We start from the raw sequence: 21,090 nt of genomic DNA, 5'->3' as shown, positions 1-21,090 counted from the left end.
ACAAAGCATTTTGTTTGTTTTCCTTGATTCCAAATCATGAAGACGCTTCAATGCAAAAATAACTTGATTTAAAACGCTCGTTGACTACAGGTTACAATGTACCAAATAAAATTACATGGGCGCAGCCATTTTACATAGAGATAAAAATAGATGGCTCTCTGCGATTGGTTGTTAATATATCATTTATATATTTTTCTTCTGGAAAGCATTATGAATGAAGTTTCATGCAAGCACAAATTTGTCCTTAAATGTATATGATGAAGGGCCGGAAATATTTTTTTTATGTTGATCAAAATTAGGGAAAATTTTCTCCGAAATCGTAAGGTATCGTGAAAACCCCAAAATTCACCAAGAATAGCCATGGGACCATATATATTTGAGTGCGGTAAAATCACAAAAAGATATCGAGCTTCAATAAGACAACAGCAGTTTTTCCATAATTAGTTTATTAAAAACGCCTTTTAAGAAGATAATTGCTAAACATAGCATTGCCGGCAATGGGGCCACCATTTAGTACTTTATATTCTATACAGCAGCGAAAAGGTATCATCAAAACCCAACGCTCGTTGACTACAGTGCGCGTAACGCAGCACTACAGCATATGAAAGATATCACCAATAACCAACATAGCAAAAAAAAATAAAAAAATAGTGTACAAGAATGGCCAATAAAATTATTCGGGTCGCGGTGATTTTACCGGGTCGGCCGGGTGAGGGGAAACATTGTTTTTTTTATTTTTGGCCCAAGGGAAACTTGTATATGTGTCGACGATACGGCAACACAAAACACAACTCGATCACGATTCAACATACCCTGGATACAATAGCCAATTGTTACATATTATTAGTATGTCGAACATCAACGTGGGTCTGGATACGGTTTCCTCATTCCGGTACTCATTTTAAATAATGATTTTTCTTTATTGTTTTACGTTATAATCTCTATTCTCTACATGTTAGAGTTTTAAAAGCCCTTTTGATATATCCCAACTTATTATATTACACGAAAGCCGCATATTAAGTAAAAACATTTCATTTAAAAAAAAAAAATCAGCTTCTATTTTTAAACGGTCAAAAGCTTGAACTATTAAAGGATATGATTATATCTTGTCATTGGTAATCAAATACATATGATATGACACACGGTTTTCATTTTTATAATCTGACAATATATTTATCCTGTTTTTGTTTTACATTCTAATGTTTAATCATATAAACATAAAAGCAAATCACAATTTTCTACGAAAGTTATAAACCACAACGCATATTGTATCTTTTTTTTTGTGTCTAGAAGATATCAAGAGAAAGCAGCAACCAGCGGCAAACAAACAAACAACATAATTAACAAACAAACAAACAAACAAACAAACACACACACACACACAGAAATAGCGTACGATGTTGTTGAGGAGCATTAGTTTAGATTGAAATGAGTGTTTTAAGTATGATCATACACAGAGTCATCTCCCTTGTCAGTTCTTCTATAATCTGTTGTATTGTATGTTGCATCAGTCTCGTCACGAAAACCAAGAGCACTGTCATATACGTTGCTTGAATCTTTTCCATTTCGAGGCCTGACATGATTAAGTCTATCATATTCACTCTCTAACATGTCGTCGGAATATCTGCCATTCGTGTCATAATTCTGCCCAACCTCCTGATCACTCGATTGGTTATTATTTACCCCGACTGCATACTCATTATATCGGTTGTTGGTAAAATTATTTGCACTATGAGACCCCGCATGATTAACCCTATCGTATTCACTCTCTAACATGTCGTCGGAATATCTGCCATTCGTGTCATAATTCTGCCCAACCTCCTGATCACTCGATTGGTTATTATTTACCCCGACTGCATACTCATTATATCGGTTGTTGGTAAAATTATTTGCACTACGAGACCTCGCATGATTAACCCTATCGTATTTGCTTTCTACCGGATTGTTGAAATTTCTTCTATTCGTACAATTTTTCTCAACCACCTGATTATCAGACAGGGTATTCTTTGCCACGACCGTATACTCATTATTTCTGATGTTGTTTGAATTGTTGTGGGCAACGTCTACAAGTCCAAACATTGTATCACCATCGTTCGGCGTATGCACATCGTACATGGCATTTTGAAAGTCACACTGACTATCATTAACCAATTTCTTCTTCCTAAATGGTCCTCTGTGCCTAAAATGACTAGTACAGTTATTTTCATCTTTGTGTACATATATCTTTTATAAGCAAGTCTAAACTTAAAACAACGTTCAAACCTATGACTGCTTTGGATAAAATTCGCAATTTTTATAGGTGTGCATGTCAAACATATTATTTGGTAGAGGGGTCTAAATACAGCACAAACAATATTTTCCAAAAGACCCAAACAAGTGAAAAGTAATACAAATTTCTTGGTAGAGGAGTCTAAATACAGAACAAACACCATTTCCCAAAACACCAAAAAAGTGAAAAGTATATTTTAACAAAACGCATTTCAATAACACGTCGAACGACTGATGTTCTAAAGCCCTGTTGACTGCAATTAACTATTTGTCAAATAAATTGATCACGAGATGTAACATTGATATTAGTTATTAATTTATTACCAAACAGAAAACAATAAACGTGGGGAGAAGATGGTATACCACAAACATGAGGTGCAAACATTTGTACACCATATTTGGATTTCGAAAATTAATGCCTCTTCAGTGATGGTAGGGATCGACACGGTATCGAATGTCAACGAGTCGAAATAGGATGAACAGATCATATAAACCCGAAGGAAGAGATAATACAAACACAAGCGAAAAGATAATACAAGCCCAAACGAAACAAATAGCAACCAGTCTAAATTAAAGACAACGTTCAAATCTATGATTGTGTTTGCTTTTTACTAGAATGTAAATGTATTCGTTGTATGTTTTTTTGTATTTGTTAATATGTCTTTTGATTGAGTAAAGCTATTTCAATTTATATTTTATAGAGTGTCTTTCTATGTTGTAATATTTTGCTATATCGCTAGGTTTGCGTAAAAGTTGGCGCCTGTTTAAACGTTAAAAAAAATAGTCAGGAACCTGTTGTTCGGTTGTTGTCGTTTGTTGATGTGGTTCATTTGTGTTTCCGTTTCTTGTTTCTTTTATGTGGATAAGACCAATGGTTTACCTGTTTTAACAGTTTTACACTAGTATTTTTTTGGGCTCTTTACAGCTTGACAAGGCTAAGTGTTCAAGGCCATTCTTTGACCTTTTACAAATTGTGACGTGGATAGAGAGTTGTCTCATTGGCACTCACACCACATCTTATATCCATAAATGATTTTCATAAACGAAATGTGTATGCACTTTTAATGCATACTTAATTTTTGTATATGTTGCTTTCCTACTCCTATTATATAAGTAGAAGAGTATTAATATATGACGACCTATAACCATTGCTAAAGGAGGGCGTCCGTTTGGCGGTACATCTCAGTTAAGTCCGGTTAGAATTGAGACATTGTCTCGTGTAGAGAACATATTTCTTTTTGTATCCATCTGATGAGTTAAGCCTTTTACAACCGATTTTTATAGTTAATTCTTATGTTGAACTGTTACACCACTTTCCATTTATAGTGAAGGGGTTGGCGTCTTTAAAATAGTTAAAACCCGCTACATTTATGCATTTGTACAGTTGCATAGTTATACTGAACGGTCTGTGCATAATTCAGCATCCTATTGACCGAATTCGAGTCTACAGTATCCTCGATCATGTTTTGAAAACCACTAGTAATGTATTTTGATTTAATGTGTTCTGGTTATTTTTCGAAATTTGATGACAAGTAAAACACCAACCTGAACCGAAAACAGATAAGCAAGACACCAACAACAATGATAACAACAGTTCCGACTGCTGACCCAACAATCAAACCTGAAAGGATAAATATATATATATATTTATAGATCTTAATAAATACTATAATGAAGATCTATAAATATATCTATTTATATATAATTTAATTTTGGATGTAACGCGTCTTCTGATTGGTTGACGTTATTTTGTTATGAGCCCATAGACATAATTGAGTCATGTGACCGTGACGTCATCAACGTTTTTTCATGGTTTTCTACGGTTTAAGAATTCAATTATAAGAAATGACTGTACTATTTTTTCTCTCTATTCAAAATAACATAAAAAATCTGGTGCACACTGTTAAATAACCCGCTACGCGCGTTATTCAGTGTGCACCAAATTTTTTATGTTATTTCTTCATAGACAGAATTTTTTTTACAGTCATTCCTTAAATATATCAATTTGCGAAAGAGGTAAACATTTTTAATTTGTATGAATTCCAAAAACTAGAAAACAGTCAGGCATAACGTCAATGATTTTCTGAAGTTTTTTGTTGTCTCTTTGACATATTCTCCATTTCAATTTGTCAATTTTAGACTATTACCTACACATTGATATGTTACCATTGTACCTTCCAAAACGGTTAATCTATATCGTTATGTAGATTATACTTTGGACATTCGTATGTCATTTGTCCATTAATGACGACTTCATGTTGTCCTCTGATCTCTAACTGTGTTTTTGTGATTTTTGTCGTTGTATATGTTTCATTGACTCCTTTTACATGTATTTACACCAATGACTTCAGTCCGTTATTTATTATTGTTTATTTTCTATCTTTAATACATTTCATATGAAAATAAGCAGTGAAAAATCTATGAAATGATAACAGTAAATACTACAATATCAATAATAGCTAATATAATTTTCATCATCATTATCCTCTTATTTTCTATTTATTAATCTAATTTTACAATGCTATTGATAAAATATATTAGTAGCAACCATACCTATTCTAGAATATCCATCTGATAGCGTCTCCAAAAATCCAGGTGTGCTTTTTGCAATATTCCTTTCATTTCGGTCTGTCACGTAGCTATTGTTAACTGGAGAACTATATTTCTTGGAAGATGTTATTTGGAGTGTTTTTGTGATGACGTTCTCCTCTGTAGATTGTGCATGGGTTGTAAAAACTTTCTGTAAGTTTTCAACATTTACTACATTTGGACGAGTGGGTACATCACTTGTCTGTTGTATAAACGTCGAGTTTGTTATCTTAGTGGATGTAGAGCGATAAATGGTGCTTTTACTGTGCTGAGATTCTTTTAATGAGGCGTTGATAAAGTAAGAAACGGTTGAAGTCGTCGGTGATGCAATGCTTGTAGAAGTTTGGAATATGGATTCGTCTGAAATATTGCCTTCTATTTCATAAAAGAAGAGCATTGACAATGAGAAAAAGAATGTATATGAATATGCACCGTATTATGCAAAATGCTAAGTTTCAGATGATTAGTCAAATGTATTCATTAATGTAATGTGCCCCTCTAAAAATACATCCCACATTTATGTATTTATTTTTTTACGTTTCTGTAATGGTTTCGGTTATATAAAATGGTATGTCTTATCGTTTGTAGTCCAAATCTTTATAAAATATCCTTTCAATACCATCATTGTGCCGAAAATTTGTATGGACTGGTGTTCACTGATGAGTCTTTTGTAGACAAAATACTAGAAGATGCATTTTCCTTGTTTTTCGGTTTGAATGTTGTGTCGACTATTATATTATTTGTTTATAAATACATTTTTGTGATGAATGTTCTTGCGTGCGTTTGTGCTGTATTTCTGTCACGTAGTTTTGTCATTTTTGCAATATTTTGTTAGCATTGCCGGACTCGACTAAATTTTGTTAAAAAAACGTTATGTGAAAAAGGGTATTTATACATCAACGTAAAATAAACCTCTGTTAATCAAAGTTGAATTAAGAGTTAGTTGGTTCTAGGCTCACTGCTGGTGACTATTGTATTTATTATGTCTGTTTTGGTCACGCATCGTTGTAAATATATAACGGAATTTGATAAGACTGTCGTACAAGTGAGAGGTTTAGCGATATAAAACCAGGTTTAATTCTCCATTTCATACATTTGAAAATGTCTGTACCAAATCAGGAATATGAAAGTTGTTGTCCATTTGTTTGATGTGTTTTGTCATTTGATTTTGCTATGTGGTTAGTTTAAACATATTTATTTATAGTGGATTGGGAAACAAGTTTTGCAACTTATATTAATCCCTTTCCACTTTGCGGGTGCGAGTGCTGCCTTGTAGCGGCATTAGCCTACTCTTTTTTCGAAATCTACAAGGGTGTCTTTAACGTGCAAGAGATATGGCTCTCTCTTAACACGGGTCAGCCATTTATCGTCCACTTCCGACGGACTATCATCGTTTCCTTAAGACCATACTCGCAAATGGTGTCAAAGGAGAGCCGAAAATTGAGTTCCTGAAATTTTCATCCCGAACGGGAATCGAACCAGGAACCTTTGTGTTAGTAGTCCGATACACTAACCACTACACCACGGCTCTGCCATGTGGTTTGGGACTTTCCGATTGAAGTTTCCTCGGAGTTCATTATTTTTGTGATTTTACTTTTTGATACCTGTTTTATATCGTATTTTGTCTTTGTCTTGAAACATTTGTGGTCTATAGCGAACGTGATAAAATTAATTTAACAAACACGTGTCCTGTGGACTGAAATATTTATCAATATTTATTATTAGGAAAATAAACCAAATGGTTAACTTACTTTTAACACAGAGGATTCCGAGAGTCGTTGATTTACAGTTCTGTATACTTATATTAAAGCTGTTAAATGGGGCACAAGAAAGCGCTTTGCAAATAAAGGGAATAAGTGGTTTCTCAGATGGATCTAAAAAAAAAAACAGCCCCAAAAATTTATTAAAATTAGACACTTTGAGTCAGGTTGCTCAATGTAAACGCGTAAAAACCGACATGTCTATTTGTTTTTACTATAGCATGCATTAGTTCAATTAATTCTAAAAATAAGATGAGTCTTATGTAGACGAAACGCGCGTCTGGCGTACTGAATAATAATCCTGGTACCTTTGATAAATATTATAGTAGATAACTGTTTGAACTTTTATTCTTTGAAAATATGGGAACGTTTCAGTCTGAACTATGACTAAATCATCCTCAAGTGTTTTAAAAATTGTCGTCTTAAATCTATCGATCTCTTATCAAGCATACCTTCCACTGTTTATATAGTTCGAAACCGAAAATTTATAATCAAGAAATTCTGTCCAAGTCTATCGTGCTTCGAATTATTGATAAATTTGTTAACTTGTTTCTGTTTGTATTTTTCGTTGCAATTTAGTTGTCTCGCTCCGTTATCTAATCTGGTTTTGATCTAAATGTCCATTGATCGTTTTTGGTATCTTTGATATGCTATTTGTGTCCTCGTATTTCGTTGCTAAAAAAACTAAATTAAAAAAGAAATGCATGAATAAATTCATGTCATTTTTACAACATTTGAACTGAATAGATATACCATTCATTTTATATACTAGTAGTTGATCCAGAGTGTATAAGAATATCTATAGTAAAGTAAATATTTTACCAGTGTTTACAGATGAGTTCAGAGCAAATCGGAAGTAATCCGAAAATACAATTGAATTGTTATTTTCTGCATTTCTTTCACAACCATATGGTAGATTTTCTCGTGGAATTTTGCTTCTAAGGTCATGATAGTCTTTCTGTGAATTTTTTTCTAAAACAAGAAGCGACAAGATATAACAAATATTTACGGAAATTTAGAGAGTAATACATTAAAAACAAACTAAATTCGATCTCAGAAAAGCAGTAGGTCCGGTAAGGACCGATTTTGGCCTCAAATTTCAGGTTAATCTGACAAAAGATTTTGACCACTTTTTAAACACTTAAGTGTCTATTTTATTTCACTCAGTTATTTTTTGTGAAAGATTTTAACTGAATTAGTAATTACAAACGACCCGATTCAAGCTCAAATTTGAAAAATCTACCAAATATGCCGTAAATGTCACTTTTCAGATGGTTTTTGTCAAAAATGAAAGTGGCCGCATCCGTGTTCATCCTCAACCTTTACATAGGTAAAGTATTATCATCAAATACAACTTACATTTCAATAAAAAGGATGAACACGAATTCGGCCACTTTCGTTTTACACGGAAACCATCTAAAATTTAACTAAAAAGCTAGAACTGTGAAGATTTCAGTAATTTAGCATGACTTAATGGTGCTAGTTCCCGATATATGTGCATTGTATTATCAAAATCAGCCCATATTCATGTAGCAGAAGCATTCTACTGTCCAATAAATAACTAATAGTTTACATTTTAACAACTTTGTAAAACTGCTATATTTTGGGGCCAAAAAGAGGTCTTACTGAACCTACTCCTTTTAAGGATAAGATAAAATCGTAATGACAGTATACCAACTTCTGGATTAAAAAATTGAGCATTAACCCTTCATTGCAAAGTTTTTTTTCCTGCGTTTTTTTTTAGTTGTAATCTCTGTCCTGCCTTTTTATTTTTCACTCAATCTAGTCCTGCTTTTGTTTTTTAGTTTATCCTGACTTTTTTTACATAACTTGTCATCCTGACTTTTTTTTTTGCAAGTGTCTCATCCTGCCTTTTTTTTACTCAAAACTCCTGTCCTGCCTATTTTTTTCAAATTTCATCCTAGCCCCCCCCCCCCCCCCCCATAAAAATCAAATGGTAGCTCCCTTATCTTCGCTTTCGTATACAATCTTTAAACAAAAAGTCTATATTTGCTTGTGAAATCAGAATTATAGAAGAAAAACATTTTATTCTCCGCTTTTCTGATAACACTTTTCTTTAAAAGATTTGGTTTAAAAAATTTAAAAAATAATGTTTCTTTCGATTCAAAAAAAGCTTTATGAAATACATATGTTTTGTTTCTCCAATATTACGATATAGTCCAAAAAGGGAAAACATGTTAAGGAGCAACGAGTTCTAAATGTTCATTAACATTCTAAAATATCACATTACGAATGCCTAACATTACTGGTTGAAACAATATACTCACCGCATAAACTATTCCTTAAGATGTTATATTTAACTTGTGAATCAGTACATGTAAACTGGTGACATGTTTCATGAACGGAGTTAAAATCGTTCTGGATTACTGAAATATAGAGCCAAAAAGATATAAATAAAAACATGGATTATTTGTAAATGAGCACAGCAACAGCCAAAAAAAGGGGACAAAAACCAACAAAATTTAACAGACAGACTAAAAGCCAACTAACAGTATTAGTTCATGATAGAAAAGGTTTATACTATAATGAAAACTATAAATACGACCGTGTCCTCACAATTGGTGTTCCGATTTGAAAAACTAAATTTCAACTCGAACAGCCATTGGAGTGGTTCCTCACTAGGTAAGTAATATTAAAACATCAAATAGTAATCAAAGGTACCAGGCTTATAATTTGACTCCAGACGCGCCTTTATTCTACATAAGACTCATCAGTGACACTCAGATCAAAATAGTGAGAAAGCCAAACAAGTAAAAAGTTGAAGAGCATTGCGGACCAAAATTTCCAAAAAAAGTTGGCATTACACATTGCACCTTTAAAGCAGTAATTACGATATGCCTGATGAAAATAATTTAACATGTATTTGGACGAGTTAGTGGATAGGATAACTGTTTATCTCCTAAATAGCAACGGTTAATACAAAATTAAGATGAACTATTTACTTTTCTACATTGGCTAGAGGTATAGGGGGAGGATTGAGATCTCACAAACATGTTAAACCCCGCCGCATTTTTGCGCCTGTCCCAAGTCAGGAGCCTCTGGCCTTTGTTAGTCTTGAATTATTTTAATTTTAGTTTCTTGTGTACAATTTCGAAATAAGTATGGCGTTCATTTTCACTGAACTAGTATATATTTGTTTAGGGGCCAGCTGAAGGACGCCTCCGGGTGCGATAATTTCTCGCTACATTGAAGACCTTCTGCTGTTTTCTTTGGCCAGGTTGTTGTCTCTTTGACATATTCCCCATTTCCATTCTCAATTTTATTACATAAAATTAAGTTTAAGGACTTGCAGATAACTTGTATCCCTGTAAACTGAAATTGACAAAAAAGTAAAAGAATAAAAAGAAAGATAACAGAAAGGAGGCATTAGTGAAATTTGCCATATTATCAATGCAATTGAGGCAAACGAGTTAATACACACAAGAATAAAACAATCTATCGTTAAACTTCGCCGATATATATTAACAAATAGTGCTAAATATTTAGTTTTCTCATTTGAATTGTTTTACAATGTCATTTCGGTCTCTTGTAGACAGTTGTCTCATTGGCAATCATACTGCGTCTTCTTTTTTTTATGTATAATTCGTAAAGTATTATTCAAACACGGTTGAAAAGAAAAGCAAAAATGATATTATAGGCTTACCTGTATAAACCCACCAGAACAGTGATATGTTAGAACATTGGTATGCTTTAACCATCTGAAAATCTCTTGAATGATTCAAATGTAGATGATGGTCGCAAATGCAGTTTGATTTAAAGACAGCCTGTTAGGAACAACATTTCTATGATACATTATAATCATATATTTAACCATACAAATCTTCTTCAGCAAGACAACATAAACAGAAAAAAGCTTCCTTTTCCAATATCCATATATTTTAATATCTTCATTTCTGTTTGTTTGAGTACATTTAATAAAAAAGTAAAATAACAAAATTACCGAACTTTAAGCATCATTCAAAACAAAAAGTCCTTAATAAAATTCAAAAACTCAAACACATCCAACGAAAGGAAAATAACTGTCATATTTCTGACCTAGTACATGTATTTGCTAATATAGAGACTATTGGTTCAACATGGTTTTACCACAGGGTCAATGCCACAGCAGGTGGAGTTTTAATTCCCGGAGGGTATCACCAGCCCAGTTGTCTGCATTTCTGTGCTGACATAAATTATCAATTATTCACAAAACATTTTGAATGTTTGAATTATAAGGCTTTTCTACCTAGAGATAGTTTACCGTAGCTGTATTTGAAAAAAAAACTTTTAGGAATTTTGGTTATCAATGCTCTTCATCGTCGTACTTTATTTGTGCCTTTTAATTTTTTGGGATTCGAGCGTTACTGGTGAGTCTTATGCCAAAATATGTAAACATTTAAAAATAAAATGGGTACAGCATTCAACATTATAATAGAGTCTAAGTCACTTTTCAAAACATTATTATTTCCTCAAAGAAAAACACTCACTTTGTATGCAAATAATCCGACTTCTTTCATACCCCTTGAACATAGTACGAAGCATTCATATAGAGTTTTGTATTCTTTTTCCATTGTTGAGTTTGATATCTTGTAACAACCTTTTCGAAACAAGATACATGTTATATTTATAAACTAGTGTCACACTTTAAAGGTTGTCGATGGAAATAAGTAAACAATTATAAATTAATTGTTCACGCTGCTCAGTTCAAAAATGGATAGTGTTCTGTGAAGTGAGTTATGCACATGTTAGTTTTTGTGTTGTCTTTCGGTTTTGGTCATGGCGTTTTCTGCTTTTATCTTCTAATGATTTATTTTGATGTATGTCGTCGTGGTCAAAATCATTCAAATTTGAGTCAATATTTTTACATATTTTCAACAATGATTATGACACAAATATTTTTGTTTTAAAAATAAAGCTGAAGAAGATATTATAAGCAATACTACCAAACCCTTGATGTCTTCTTATTCTTTTTTTTTGTTCTGGGTACATTCAATATGATACATAAAAGGTATCTGAAGACAAAGAAAAAAAGTATCTTTTATGGTATGATGAATTACCTTTAACCGAAATTCTACCAGACAGTTTTAAAAAATTTCCAATCCAAAATTGTTTCTCTCCATGCACTAAAGGTATCAAATTACATGCCCTATTTCTTTCCACATCTGCAATGACTGCTAGTTTTGAGTTCTGTTCGGAGCATTTTGTTAAAGCTTCATTCCAGGTTGTCGAATTCTGTATAATCTTAATTGCAGCATAACCTAAAATTACAAAAACTTAAACGTTTTATTCGTTAACTTGTGCTAATGACCTGTCAAATATCTCTGGTAAAAATAAATTGTTCTCGTGTCAGACTGAACAAAGTCTGGTATGAATGAATATGCCTATACTGACATGTCTTATAAAAGTGCGATATTTTCATCGGCTATACGATAATATATTATAACTGGATATCATTATTTACATGCAAAGGTATAAACGAACTATTTTCCCGCCGTAGCTTCTGATATTCGTGATTCCGGCAAGACTGTTAGTACACAGAACATTCACATTTTTATGCATTTATGTGAGAGCTCGACTTTTTTTATGAAAATATTTCAACTCAACAAATGAAGTAGTCTAGGACTATCTTTTGACCCCTTAAAACAAAATGCTGCATTCTAAAAATCGCGAATATACCGTCGTTAGATGTTTAAGTATTTATAAATTTATAGGAAGATGTGGTATGAGTGCCAAAGAGATAACTCTCCATCCAAGTTTATAAAAGTAAACCAATATAGGTCAAATTACGTACTTCAACACTGAGCCTTGACTTAAACCGAACAACAAGCTATAAACGGCCCAAAATGTAACTAGTGTAAACAATCAAAGGTACCAAGATTATAATTTAGTACGCCAGACGCGCGTTTCGTCTACATATGACTCATCAGTGACGCTCATATCAAAATATTTATAAAGTTAAACTAGTACAAAGTTGAAGAGCATTGAGGATCCAAAATTTCAAACAGTTGTGCCAAATACGGCTAAGGTAATCTATGTCTGGGATAAGAAAATCCTTAGTAAACCTATCCAGACAGGAAAACCAACTGTCCAATCAAAACGAAAACTAGAAACACGTATGAACCACATTAACAAACGGCAACCACTGAACAGCAGGTTCCTAACTTGCGACAGCTGCAAACAAATGTAGCAAGATTTAACGTTTTAACGGCTGGCAAGCTTCACTCTAACCTGATGTAACATAACAATGTAGAAATATACACTATAAAATACCAATTAAAATGACTTAACTCAATAAAAAACATGCATATAAGAAGATTGACAATTTCAATGTTGAGATCCTTAAACTTCACCAGAAAATAATTCAAAGCATAGATTTATGAGACAAAATTAAAAAAAACCAATCATAATTGTTTTCACTATCACAATCTTTTCACTAATAGTGAAAACGCTGAATGTGACTCATCGCCAAATGAATGTACATTATATATCATTAGCTTAATTCTAAGCTAAGCTAACCCTTTTGAGGGTCATGTGAGCTGATGCCATGCCTCGTCATTAACTATTTCTGGAAATTTTTTCTCTGAAAATACTGGGCCAAATACCTTTAAACTTTAACTTAATGTGTCTACGGGTATCCAGTTTATAAATTGTATCCGAAGTTTTTATCAATCATCAAACATGACCGCCATAGCTAACAATAGAACATCGCGGTTAAAAGTAATTTTGGCCTATATCTCAAAATCTAAAGGGGTAGAAATGTTCAATTGGTCAAGATCTATTAGCCTTAAAATTTAAAAAAAACCCCAAAACAACCCATTTTTGCCACTTAATTGATAATTTAAAGGAAAATTTGCGTTTTTTTGTTATCATCTTGAATATAATTGAAGATAAAAATACACTATTAACAGAAAAAAAGGTCAGCAAAGTAAGACCTACAAACAAAAGTTAATTTAACGAAAACTGTCAATTTACGCCGTAAAGAGTTATTATCCTTATAAAGACAATTTTACCAAAAACAACTTTACACAATTTGTTCATCATTCTTGCAAAAATCTTCTGAAACTACTGGGTCATTTACTTCACTAAATGTTTCTTAGAGCAACTGGTTAATAAATTTAATCCGTAGTGTTAATCGGTTTACAGAGAGAACATAGGGGTCAAATGCAGTTTTTGGACTAACACAAAAACCATAGCAGTTAGAGCAAAAAATGGCCAGAGTTAAAGTGAAAAGAAAGTCGAAAAAGTATCTGCTCTAAAATTATCAGACAACATTAGACCGTCTAGTGTAGAATTGTCGTCCAACATATCTTTTTTATATATAAAATTTTACTGTGTTTGGATTATATATTTAAGATTATAATAGATAGAAAGAAAATGTAAACGACAAAAATGTACAGGCGAGTAAGACCTTCAGATAAGTCAATTTATCAAGAAAGTCAGTTGACTCCTAAGGGAATTATTGTCATTAAAACATTTATTTCGTTTAAGCCTATTACTTTTTTTTTCAATAAATCTTCTCTGAAACTACTAGGCCAAATACTTCCAAAAATTAAACTGAACTAGGGTATTTAATTTGAAAATTGTACAATTTTGTATCTGAAATCTAGACCATTTAACAAACATTGTCGCCATGGCTAAAAATAGAAGATGGGGAAAAAGCAATGTGTTGGCTTATATCTCAAAAACTACAGCAGTTATCGCAAAAGTGAACGATAGTTAAATTGATAAATGGGCCACTATCTATACACATGGAAAAAAGTATCGAACACCAAATTAAAATTGAAATTAAAAAAACACTTTTTTATTTTTTTGTGATATAATTTGGTAAAATAGAACTATTTAAACATTATTTGAGTATCACCTGAGTTAAATCAATAAATATCGACGCAATAAGTTTTTATCTGCACATGCAGCTACTGTACCCGTAAACAGCAAAACAGATGTTTTTATCCTCATTGTTTTCAACACTTTAAATAAAGTTTTTAAAATTATGTGATTGACACCTTGTAATGGGTCCTCGACAACTCTAAACTGCAGCAGGATGGCAGATTATCAGCATGAGAGAAGCAGGGATGTCGCTGTAACAACTGCGCGTATTTTTTGTCATCACCATTCCACTATAAGTCGTTTTGAGAATAAAAATCAGGCACTAAACGATGTTAAAGACCTTCCGAAATAAAGAAGACCCCCTATACCATTTTCTAGGGAAAATCAATCATAATGAATATTTGTCAGAAGGAAACCCATTACATACAATACAATCCTAAAAAAAAGAGTGGTGGGCATACAGGAGCCTTTTATAAAGAACTGTTCGAGATCGACTCATCGCTACTAGTTATCGTGCGATAAGACCATTTCGGAGACCTTTGCTTACGAACAGACACACAGTTTTCCGTTTGAATGTAATAAATATTAACAGTAAGATCTACAAATAGCAAAACATGATAAAAAAGTCGCATGACTTTTAAAGGAGTTATTGCCCTTAAAACTCTTTTTTTACATTTTTGTGAAAGTCTAATAACTCTTAAAAGAATATTCCTGTCCTAAACCAATTGGTCAAATACTTAAGAACTGAAATTAAATGTTCCTTAGAGTATCTTGTTTTAGAAAAAAAACTAAAGCAGTAAGAGCAAAACTGACATAGGTGAAAGTGCTGAACAGGTTTAGTTCTACCTTACTGGATAGTTTGTTGTTGACTTTCTGTTCAGAAATAGAATATTTTTAGGAAATTCTAGTTTTGAATTATGTATGATCTTTAATATCATTATAAAAAAAGGCAAAGTGAAAATGACAAATTAGTTCAGTAAATTAAGATCTTCAAATAAGACAAGTGCCTGAAACTTAAATACAGTGAACGATATCAGGATCGCATGATCATCTTGTTAAACTGCGCTGATATAATGCGGAATTTTATTTTTGATCCGTTGTTTCTTCTGGTAATTGGTGTGTTTACTTCAGTTTTAGTGTGTAACCTAGGTGTTTCTCTCTTGCGAATCCAATTATGATTATTGAACATCGGTATACTACTGCTTTTCCTTAGTGATATTAAAGTTCAATGATAAGAACTTTTAGTAGATTAAAATAAATGTGGTCAGATGACTGTTTTTGAACAAACATATTCATAATACTAGTACACAATTTTTATAAAGACCAAGTTTACGTCGTTATTACATGTGAGTATAAAAAAATCACATAATCACAAACATTTTGCCAAATGTAATGAAATAATTATTTTTTAAACAAGATAATCAAATAAGCAAAAATACAACTCTATATGATCAAATAATTATAACAAAAACGGAAAAGTTTGTCTGGTAATCAAATAATTACTATACATCGGCCTCATAATAAAAAAAACCCATGAGGAAGCTCACATTTAACATTGAACATATCAAATATGCTTAATTAATTTTGATATTATTTTTATTTATACTTACTCCTCAGGTATAACGTAAAAGTCCACATACATAGCAACTTAGATATGTTCGACATGTTTTGTTAGACTTATCTTTTCGATATTTAACATTGAAATGTTTTACTTCCGCCTCTTATCAATATGTATTTAAGACAAGCTTGTTTACATTCAGTTTGACACCCGTTAATAGTTTCGTCTCCGTAATAACATAGTTGTTTGGATTAGTCATACTCACCTTATGGTTGGTTTTGCTCACAGAATTTGTTTTTGAATATTTGACTAAATGTAAAATGAATTAACAAGAATCTGTATATGTTCCAGACCGTATGCGTATTTGGACCGTACGCGTACGGTCTGGACCGTATGCGTACTTTTTCAAAATACTCAAACGGTCGTACGCGTACGGTCTGAATGATATTAAAAAAGATGGTCAGGTTTATTAGATAAAAATGCATATAGAAGATCAACATAACTTAACTATCAAATTAAAATAAAAAAGTTCAATTGTAATTGAAACAAAAACGTTATATTTTTTTTTTAAATTCACGCTATTTAAATCTGTTAATCTCTTGTATCTAGCATGTCGATCAGTAATACATTAATTGAATTGTGATCACTGAAATGGAAGATATCGGAAGTGAATATCATGTGGGAGGTCAATGGTTTTGGAATATTTAGCAACTTTACCACAAAATGCAAATGCAAAGGAACATGCATGATCTGCATACATGAAAATGTAAAGTAAATAGTACGTTACTTGAATTGTGTCACCTTTGGCGATAGTACAACAATAGGATTCAGATTTACAGTTAAAGAAAACTTAATTTCAATTGTTCGTTTGTTCATTTTATCTAATTGTAATAAAGTATCAATAACAATTTGTAAAACTCAAAATTACTAGTAAAATGAAGATTGTGATAAATGCTTGTTTTAATTTAATTAATTACCCATATTATAAAACAACATGTACGGTCAGCTCGTACCGGACCGTACGCGTATGGTCGGACCGTACGAGTATAGGTAGCAATAAACAGTTAGGAAAAAATACTAAAATTTGCCCTTATGAATTTTATCATTCCCTTTTCATTGCTTTCTTGCAATATAAAGCTTACTGTTTGTGTCATATATGGGCATATGTATGTAATCAGAATCTTCCATAGATTTTATTTCCAGTTTATAAAATGGTAAAATATAATTTCTTTTTTGTGTATCCATGGCAACAATTTGCATTTATTTGTTATAAAATATTGCAAAAAGGGGGGGGGGGAAGATGTCACATATTTCCCCAAAATTTGACTAAAAGTAGAATTTCAATTGCTTGAAGTAATACCTTTTCTGAAACTGTTTACATATATCATTCAGCAAATCCAATGAAAATCATATGTCTTTCATCTTTTTTTTTTGTAAAATTGCGTCAAATACTTCGTGTAAAAAAAGAGTGTTTGTAAACAGTACATTAATTTCTGGACCGATGGCCGGTCTAGCTATGAAAATACGGACTGTCAAACAGAAAACAGCCCATAAAACATGTAAAAAATAATCTTGATGCTCTTATAAACCACTTTTGAAGGCTAAATTAGCACTCATCTGTCTAAAAATGAATTTTATTTCACAATAACTTTCCTATTTGAAAAATCCACAGGGGCCATAATGCGAAACTAAACTCCTAAGTGTGTATTGCTACCATACGTATACGGTCCGGACCGTACGCGTACGTTCCAAATACTCATATGGTCTGGAACATATACACTCATCTACTGGTTAACTTCATTCAGAATGGCGTTTAATCAATCCGACATTGCTATTGGTTTTTGACATCTTTTGGCTTCGATAAAATCTGAATTCGGAATAGTACGACCTGAAATATTTCATCTGTCGATTCAGCATTGCTGTGAATCTATTGTCAAACCATTTTATTTTGGTTTGTCAACATCTTAGTCTGCGCAATCACATCATAATTCAATGAAGGATATATTTTTGGTACAAAAGCACTTACAACAGAAAATTTACAAATAAAATTGAGAATGGAAATGGGGAATGTGTCAAAGAGACAACAACCCGACCAATTAAAAAAACAACAGCAGAAGGTCATCAACAGGTCTTCAATGTAGCGAGAAATTCCCGCACCTGGAGGCGTCCTTCAGCTGGCCCCTAAACAAATGTATACTAGTTCAGTGATAATGAACGCCATACTAATTTCCAAATTGTACACAAGAAACTAAAATTAAAATAGTACAAGACTAACAAAGGCCAGAGGCTCCTGACTTGGGACAGGCGCAAAAATGCGGCGGGGTTAAACATGTTTGTGAGATCTCAACCCTCCCCCTATACCTCTAACCAATGTATTGTGGTTATTGTTAATAGTAAAATGTTCTTTAAAATGTTGAATACGTATATCAACTATCTTCATTACTGAATTAAAAAAAGAGTCCAAAGATTTTTTGTCAGCTTTTTCCCGTTTTATCCATTTCATACAGTAAGTATGGAGTGAGTCGTGGATGATATTACGACACTCATTCCAATTAATAATTAACGGGGGACGATATTTAGGTCCTTTACTGAGGAATGATTTTAACTCTCGGTCTTGAACGATGTTAAGATCTTCTGTTATAACACGGGAAATGGGTCCATAAATATATTCGGAATTACTGCAATTACATGAAGTAGGTGTATTTTCACTGATATTAACATCTTTACACAATTGACTATAATTAAACACAAATTTCCGGGTAGATTTCTTGTAAATATAACAAATAAGAGGTAGCTCAGTATTGTCAAAATATCCAGGAATTTGTTCTTTAAATGAATGGTCGTTAAATATACCGGCAATATTTACAAAATCAAAGCCTTTATTGACATACTTAATTTTAATAAAATGTTTTTTATGATCTTCAGGGCGATCAATTTTGGGAAATAATTTAGAATAACAATATGCCATAATAATTTGAACAATATCATACTTAGGACTGCTATATGAAATTGTGTTGCAATCCTCCAAAATTTTATTTAACTTATTAACCGGTAACGAACAGAGTATTGTTAACAGATAATGTCTGCCGTTGTTTTTTGAAATAGAAATTAGGTCCGAAATATTGGTATGATTGGCCCGAAATTTTCTTTGATTGCGATTTGTTCTACGACCGTGAGAACGATTTTTACGAACAGTTTTAGAAACTATATCCCAAATGTTAACGGAATTGGTTCTAGATATATTACCAATTCCCATGATATTATCATTTAGACCGAGAGGGTAAACTGTCTGTAATTTTTTAATCCAATTTAATTCAATTATTTTCCGTGATCGTACAAACTTTGAATGCGATTCACCAGGCTGCTTATTTACTACTTCTAAAGGTTGAACTGCTAAATATTTAAAAGGATGGTTGTGCTTCTTAAGGTGTTGGTAAATGATACTTTTGAATTTATTTGGTCTTTTAAAACGATGTTCTTGAGTGCGTTTAGATAAATATCGTCCAGTTTCTCCTACGTACTGAATACCACACCCCGGTTTGAAAAAGATAGTGTATATCCGGGTAGGACTGATGGCTGACTAAATAGTAGAATGGGGCTAAATATTGAAATACTACTTTTTGATAAATATTCCTAAAGTAATAAACTAGAGCAGTTCTCGCTCGGACACACACTCCATAATAATTATAACATCGCACGAAAAAGCGCCTTTCTATAAACAATCATATACTTGACCAGTTCTTTGTTGTTTATAAGCTCTCCATTGTTTTGAAAAAAAATGTATTCAAATTAAGGACGGGAACAAATAAAAAGTTATACTAATTGATGGGGTAAAAGCGACCTGGATATAGGATGGAAAACGTGAGCTGCTAAAATAAAAAATCAAGAAATTGTGATTAAAGGTGGAAAGTTTGCATCGCAACAGTCTGACACAGACCATCTGAAATTCTGAAACTGAATGATTAAGGCAGTCGTCAATTGTTTAATTTTAAGATGACAAGATAAAACAAACCTGATTTATTTATTCAAAGACATATACAAATAAATTTCACAAAGACGGCGTAAAAATGTTTTTGTAGATAATACTTTAAATAATTTGTTTTGCATATAATATACAGCGCCTGCAGATACAACACAATACATGCACTATTTTACAACATAAAATTGAGAATGGAAATGGGGAATGTGTCAAAGAGACAACAACCCGACCAAAATAAAAAAACACAACAGCAGAAGGTCACCAACAGGTCTTCAATGTAGCGAGAAATTCCCGCACCCGGAGGCGTCCTTCAGCATGCACATTTATCAAATTATGAAGTCAAGCATAACAGCAAACTTTAAACGAATAAAAATACTAGTATGTATAAAATGAAGAAAGAAAAATAATAACACCGATTTCGTGATTGTCTCCATGGTGATCTTATGGTAGCATTGCAATCGGGTATAACGTTTTAGAATTACTATTACATTGTGTGAGACTTATATGTCTTTGTTTAAAAAAAAATTAAGAGAGCATGATACTTTGTCTACACAAGATTTTAGATCTGACGTCTCTAATCTGATCGGACATGGTAGCACATTTTAACGTCCCAAACGACTCCAAAGACTCACTTTTTGACCATAGCATTATTGCTGGTTGATACAATATCAATGAAGCACCATTGATTTATTCCTAATTAGACTAAGGTGTGAAACATATATAAGATAATAACCGTATCAAGATTGAGAGTGAATTTGAATGATCAGATTGGGCCATTATGTATAGTCTTACATTCGTACTAGTAGAAGCCGTCGAGTTGAACATTACAAGTAGGAAATGATATTTTTATTTGGTTATATCAGAATCGAGTAAAAGTGGACATGATTACGGATACAGGCTGAATATATCATACTGAACAGTCAAATTCATATCATTTGTATAGTACTATTTAGAAACATATCTTTTTTATTGCCAAGCGCAAAAAACAGAAGTGGGTTAACCGACTAAACGTACACAATTTTCTCAATTCATAGTTTATAGCAATAATTTACAGCCAAGAAATTACAATTTTAAGAAAACAAACTTTCATCAATAAGCAAAAGAATGAA

The 21,090-nt window shown here is 32.5% G+C and overlaps 1 protein-coding gene across 1 annotated transcript; it reads right to left on the bottom strand.

The window, feature by feature from the left end:
• Nucleotides 1–1,437: 1,437 nt before the first annotated feature.
• Nucleotides 1,438–5,254, bottom strand: LOC134694371 (GATA zinc finger domain-containing protein 14-like). Its single transcript, XM_063555374.1, has 3 exons — nucleotides 4,822–5,254; nucleotides 3,814–3,889; nucleotides 1,438–2,179 (listed from the first exon to the last, which is right to left on the bottom strand). The coding sequence occupies exons 1-3, from the start codon at nucleotides 5,252–5,254 to the stop codon at nucleotides 1,438–1,440; spliced, it is 1,251 nt and encodes a 416-aa protein (XP_063411444.1).
• Nucleotides 5,255–21,090: the final 15,836 nt, after the last annotated feature.

The sequence above is a fragment of the Mytilus trossulus genome, chromosome 13 (assembly GCF_036588685.1).
Source record: "Mytilus trossulus isolate FHL-02 chromosome 13, PNRI_Mtr1.1.1.hap1, whole genome shotgun sequence".
Lineage (NCBI taxonomy): Eukaryota > Metazoa > Mollusca > Bivalvia > Mytilida > Mytilidae > Mytilus > Mytilus trossulus.
This window is presented reverse-complemented; position numbering and strand designations above follow the sequence as displayed.